This window comes from Lepidothrix coronata, unplaced genomic scaffold (assembly GCF_001604755.1).
Source record: "Lepidothrix coronata isolate B3197 unplaced genomic scaffold, Lepidothrix_coronata-1.0 Scaffold24, whole genome shotgun sequence".
Classification (NCBI taxonomy): Eukaryota; Metazoa; Chordata; class Aves; order Passeriformes; family Pipridae; genus Lepidothrix; species Lepidothrix coronata.
Window position 1 is genome coordinate 1,683,166 of NW_016690204.1, and position 6,128 is coordinate 1,689,293.

At 61.3% G+C, this 6,128-nt stretch overlaps 1 protein-coding gene across 1 annotated transcript in view; it reads right to left on the bottom strand.

Annotated features, from left to right (window-relative positions):
- Positions 1–6,128, bottom strand: part of WDR90 (WD repeat domain 90) — a 46,976-nt gene that overhangs the window by 11,904 nt on the left and 28,944 nt on the right. The window contains exons 33-38 of the mRNA XM_017808673.1: positions 5,401–5,544; positions 4,272–4,388; positions 3,807–3,891; positions 2,233–2,291; positions 1,090–1,171; positions 940–983 (exon numbers count right to left, since the gene is read on the bottom strand). Of these exons, the coding sequence (XP_017664162.1) occupies positions 940–983; positions 1,090–1,171; positions 2,233–2,291; positions 3,807–3,891; positions 4,272–4,388; positions 5,401–5,544 (531 nt within the window). The remainder of the gene's footprint in view (positions 1–939; positions 984–1,089; positions 1,172–2,232; positions 2,292–3,806; positions 3,892–4,271; positions 4,389–5,400; positions 5,545–6,128) is intronic.

Genomic DNA, 6,128 nt, shown 5'->3' on the forward strand with positions numbered 1-6,128 from the left:
CCTCACACACAGCCCCCGACATGAGCCCACAGCTGCCGGGAGCACAGGCCGGCTCCTCTGCCCGGGAGCTGCCGCCCCCAGGCCCGCCGGATCCCCTCCCACAGCCGCGGCCGTGCCCTCCTCCCCTCCCGACCCCGCGCAGACGGTGCCCTGGCTTTGTCGGAAGCAGACAGGAGGGATCACTGGTCCTTTCAGGAGAGAGTTTAGCGCTAATCCTGAGGACACATGAGGGTTTAGGCAGGATTTCCTGGAGCTGTTTAAAGCCTCTGTGTACTCCTGCTGTCTGGGTGAAGGGGGCAGGACCCCCATGCCCACCTTCTCAGCGCTTAACCACCGGGATGGGGAGGTTAAATAGCTTTGTTCACGTGAGAGAGACAGTTTTATTATCCACAATTAAAAGGTCCTTGTCTCTGCAGAGCCAAGGCTAATCCCAGGCCAAAGAGCAGCTGGGTGCATCCCAGCCAGACGACTCAATTATTCCTCCACGGCTGCTTCAAGGGCTTCCTCATCCCTCCCTGCCCAGTGCTCCCCAGGGGCTCCAGTTCCCAAATTAACTTCTCTGTGCCACTGCTTCATCAGGCAGCCACAGGGATCTAATGCAGGAGCAGAGGGTCTTGCCCAAGCTCAGCAACTGCTTCTCCCCTCTTCCAAGTCCGCCAGGAACATCCCCAGGCTGAGAGCACATCATCTGCTCCGCAGCCTCCTCCTGCCCCCCACTGCTCTCCTTCTGGAGGCTCCCCCGAGGGCCAGGACAAGCCACATACAACAGCTTACAAGACAGAGCAGGATTAAACAAGCCTCTAAACAAACCAGAGCATTAATCCACGGATAACCAACTGCCTGGCCCCCCGGGTGGCTAACGGGGAGGGCAGGGGAGCAGCCACGTTCCCCTTGGGAGCTGCAGGACCACAGGCTCCTGTCCCAGCCAGCCCTGCTCACCTTGGAGATCTCCTCCTGCAGCTCCTCCTCTGTCTGCTCTGCCTCTGAAAGGGGAACAGAGCTGTCACCATCTGTCCTGGCAGCAGGACCCCTTCCCAGTCCCCTCAGACAGGTAGGGAAGGGGAAAAGCCAGGTGGGATGGGGCCCTACCTGAGTAGTCCACTATGTGTGTGGGGACCTTCTCAGGGGTGACGTCGGCCGGGATCGTGATCTCCTCTGCCCGGGGGGGCACCTGCAAAGCCAGCACAGCTGTCCAGCCAGCCATGCCAGGCGACAGCCAGCTGGGAGCACGGGTGACAAGGGACGTCACACCCCAACGTGGGCACTGCCCAGCACCCGCTCTGCCAGGGTGGGATGAGCTACGGATCATGGATGGCTTTTGGCCCACTGGGCTGCAGCAGCTCCCTGCACCCCATCCCTCACACAGCTCGTATCCCTGAGGTGGAACCTCCACGTGCCCACCAGGCCCAGCCTCCCTCAGCCACAGCCACCCCTGCTCGGCCTGGCCTCCCTCAGCCATGGCCTCAGGCTCCAGAGGTAAGCCCTGGGCAACCAGAGATAAGCCCGGGGCACTCCCTGGGCACTCCCCAGCTGTCTGGGCTCAGTGCTGAGCTGTCTGGGCTGGGCTGGCAGCAGGAGACGGGCCACAGGGCTGGTCCCCCCAAACCCCTGAGCTGATGCTTCCCAGCACAAGATCATGCAGGGCAGCAGCTGCTTGTAGGCAGTGGGAGAAGCCAGCTGATGACTCAGGGAGAATGTGCCCAGACAGACTGATCCCATTTTCCCATCCCAGCTGTGCTGGGACAGCGAGCTGCCCTGCTGGAGGCTCTGAGGGGAAGGACAGATCTGCTGCTGGCAGCTGGCCTGGCTCAGAGCACCAAACCCAGCTCCAGATAGGTACAGAGGGGCGGGGAATGTGGCTTGGCCCCTTCCGAGGGCTCTGTGCCAGTGCCAGGCTGGATTTGGGAGGAAGGCTGAGCCCTGCTGTGCTGGTGGCCACAACACAGAGACCCCCAGCAGCAGCGAGCAGGGGCCTGGGAGGTACCAACACCCTCCTGAGGGCAGAGAAAGCCCCACATCTGAGCACAAACAGGAAAACAGCACCTCAGCTGGAGTTCCGTGTGGTCCTCACCGACCTCACCTGAGCTTTAGTGCGATTGCTGGTGACTCCCACGGCTGTCACAGCCCAGGGCTGTGAGCACCCCCAGACACCCCGACCCCCGGCCGGTGGCACTGGGGACAGAGCTGGCCCACCCGGAGGGGTGTGTATCTGTGTGTCCCCTCCCCGCTCACCTCTTCAGGAAACTCCTCGCCCACCAGGGCCATGATCAGGGACGTCTTCCCCACCTGGGCTAGGAAATAAAGGGAGGACGTTGACATTGGCACCGGCACGGCAGAGCCTGGGGGGGACAGCGGCAGTGGAGCCACGATCGGGGCCGGGGCTGGTGACCGTGACACCCGCAGGGCCCGGGACCACCGGCGGGCCCGGCCGCTCCTCCGGCCCTGCCGGTACTGGGGGGATCCCCTGTACCCTCGGCCTGCCCGGGACCCCCGTGCCCCCTCGGCCACCCCGAGCAGGAGGACCCGCCCCACCGGAGCCCCGGGACCCCTCGGGACGCCGCTCACTCTCCCTTCACAGGAGGATCCGATCCCCACCCGGACCCTCAGGACCCCCCTCACTCTCCCTTCACAGGAGGATCCGACCCCCGCCCGGCCCCTCAGAACCCCCCTCACCCTCCCCGAGCAGGAGGATCCGCACGTCCCGTTTCATGGCGGCACCGCCGCCTCCCTGTCCCTCCCCCCCCACTTCCGGCCGCACCACCGAGCGGCGGCGCAGAGCGGCGCGGGGCACCACAGCGCCCCCTGGCGAGGGCAACACGCTGAGACCTCCAGGGTTCGCCTGTCGATGGTTTATTAACGAAAACAAAACATTTAACAACAAACGGCGAACGGGGCCGTGAAACACATCCCGGAGCCGGGCGGGGCCGGCCCGCCGCCGCCGGGCCCTGCAGCTGTGGGGACGGTAGCTAAGGCCTGGTTGGGGCCGGAGCCGGGGCCTGCCCCGGGAACCGGGGCCGGGCCGGGCCCCCCCGGGCTCTGTCCCCGCTGGAGAAGCGCCGCCAGTCCAAGGCCCGCCCGGCTCAGCCGCCCGTCAGTTCCCACACGAGCACGGCGCTGTGCGAGGCCGTGAGGAGGCGGCGGCCGGAGGGCGCGAAGCGGCAGAGGTGGACGGTGTCGTCATGGCCGGCGTAGTCCTGCGGGTCCCCGGCCGGGCACGGCTGCAGCCGCAGGAGCCGCGCTGCGAGAGGAGGGTCATGGCCGGGCTGGGGGCTCGGACTGCTCCCGGCCGCTCACAAACCCTCTCCCTGGGGCTTTTCCTTGCCAGGACCACCCTTCCCTGTCACACCTGGACCCTCTCCAGACTTGTCCCTGCCAGGAGCACCGTTCCTGGTCACCCCCCCAGGTTCTCTCCCTGCTGCTGAGCTGGGAGTTGCTGAGCTGAGTGACACGAGACAGGCAGATCCAAAGCACTCTAGCAGCGAGGTGCCCTTGTCAGGAGCAGGGTTGTGACTGTCCCCTGCCATGGGAAGGTCCCTGCTGCCTCCTGGGCTGCAGCCCATAACCCTGGGAATTCATTCCAGTGACAAATCCTGCCCCTGGACAAGCAGGACTGAGCTCATGCATCTCATTTCTGACCTAGGAGTCTCTCGGAGGTTTCTCCTTGCCCTGGACTGTAGCTCCCAGGGTTTGAGGATATGGTGTGTGTGCATGTGTCTCATTTTATGGAACAAGGACCCTTGTTCCCCCCTCACAGTAGAAGGGGAGACCCCTCCCCGTGGAGGGGCCCAGGCAGCCCCAGCACTCACCGTGGAAGCCAAGGGCCATGAAGGGTGCAGCCGGGGACAGGCTGAGCGAGGTGGCAAAGGCTGGCAAGGAGACTCTCCTGACCACCTGCATCCAACAAGAGAAACACCAACTCCTCACAAGGGGGAAGGGACAGCCCAGAGCTGTGCAGTGAGTCATTAGGAGGGTAACGGGAGGCTGAAGGTGCACAGCATCTCTCGAGCTTGGAAACCTGCCCCAGGCATCCAGGAGATGGCTCAGCAATGTGGAGAGTGCCAGTGCTCCTGGAAGCAGCCGCCTTCCCCTGCATTGGGATCAGGGACTGGCTGCCTGCCCGGACACAGCCCGAGGCAGGGGCAGGGCTCTGCTGCTCCCCCGGGAGTTTCCAAGATGACAAGCTGTTCCCTGAGCCCAGCCCACCCCTGTGACAAGGGTTAACACAGGGCAGCACTGCCTTCCCCCCCGGCCCCGGGGCAGGGCACAGGTACCTGCTTCTTGCGCAGATTGTAGAACAAGGCTTCCTCCTGCATCCCAAACCCCACGTAGACCAGGACATCTTGTTCCCAAGGGCAGAACGCAGCCAGGCTGGGAGGGAGGTCGAGACCCTGGTGAGGGAAACCAAAGGCAAGAAAAGTCTGGATTCTCCATCTTGACTCAATACAGTGGGGACAAAAGGAGAGCATGGAGGAACTTCAGGGCTCTGAGTATCTGAGCAGTGATGGAGGCTGTTTCCTCTCTCTTGCATTCCCATCTCATGGAAAGCAAGGAGCACCCCCACACACTGCCGTGAAAACCTGAAGCAAATTGTTTAGTGTCAGAGGAGCAGGAGACACGAGGGTCCAGCAGGTTGAATTTCTACTGAGATGTTGCTGCAGGGGCTTGAAGGTGGGATTGGGTTTTGGATTGGTTTAACACAAGAAAATAGGGCCCAGAAGACAGATCTTGAGTAGTAGATACAAGATTAATCCTTCTCACTCTGGGGAGAGCTGTAGTGAGTTTCCTTCCAGAGGAAATCCAACGTTTTGGAAAGAAAGAGAAGAAACATTGACAGAACCCAGCTGCTGTGTGGAAGCTCCCTTCTGCCTGCCAGTCTCACCTGGACCAGGGGCCATCTCCATATCCTCTCCAACACAGATCCTTCCTCCCTTTCTAGCAGGTGTCCTGCTGCCCAAACCTCACCCTGGGTTGGAGCCAGAGGCTTCTGCCAAGCAGCACAGACACACAGGGCTGAGTACTTGGCTCTGTGAACCCGTCATGGTGCTCCTGGCTTGGAATATTCATGCTCCTCAAGAGTGTCAGTTAGCAGCACGTTCCTAATTAGCTCTCTCTCCTGCATACTGTGCTCACGGCTGCCTGTGCTCTGGTTTGCTGGCACAGGGTGTCAGCTCTTTGCAGGTGCCGTTTTGGGCTCCTCATGCTTAAAAGTCAGTGCTTGGGGCAGTTTGGTAGTGCTACAGTTGCTTTCCGCACACAAGGTTTGTTAACAAGATAACTCTGTGAGCAGAACTAACAGAGATGACATTCCTAAGCACACTCTCTCTGTCAGAGCCCTGTGCATCCCTCCTCTATCTCTGCTGGTGCCAGGAGCAGGCAGGGGCTGGCAGGAGCCAGGCTCACCTCAGGGTCGGCAGGAGCTGGGAAGCTGAGCCAGTCGAGGAGCTCACACTTGTCCTGGAGCCAGTCGGAGGCCCAGACGCTGACCCGGCGGTCCGAGCTCGTGGCCAGCCAGAGCTCACCCCCTTCCACCCCGAAGTCGTGGTACTAGGGAACACAAACACAACACTGGGACTCTGGAGGCACAGAGGCTGCAAAGGAAGGTGACACCAGAGAGTGGGGCAGGAGCTTGTGGGAACACGGGTCTTGTGTTTAGGGGATCAATGCCAGGATTAACCTGTTTGTGGCTGCCTGCTCCCTGGAAGTGTCCAAGGCCAGGTCGGATGGGGCTTGGAGCAACCTGGGACAGCAGAAGGTGTCCCTATCCATAGCAGGGGGGTGGAACTGGATGATCTTTCAGGTCCCTTCCAACCCAAACCCTGGCCTGAACAATACAGTTCTCTTCCCTGGGACAATGTCTGGATCTGCACATCCCCTAACAACGTCCTTCACCTGGAACCAAAGAGGATCTCCTTGATCTAAATTACCAGGGAACGCAGCCTTACACTGTGGATGACTGGAAAGCCTGAGAACTCAGGGAAAATTATTCCCATTGCTGCTGCACAAAGGAAAAAAACTCTTCATGAAGAAGAAGACAAAACCATCCCACTGGTGCACAAACAAGTCCTCCCAGCTCCTCAGAGGAATGGTACAGGAGGCCAGGCTGCCCAGGAGCCTTTTTTGGGGGCACA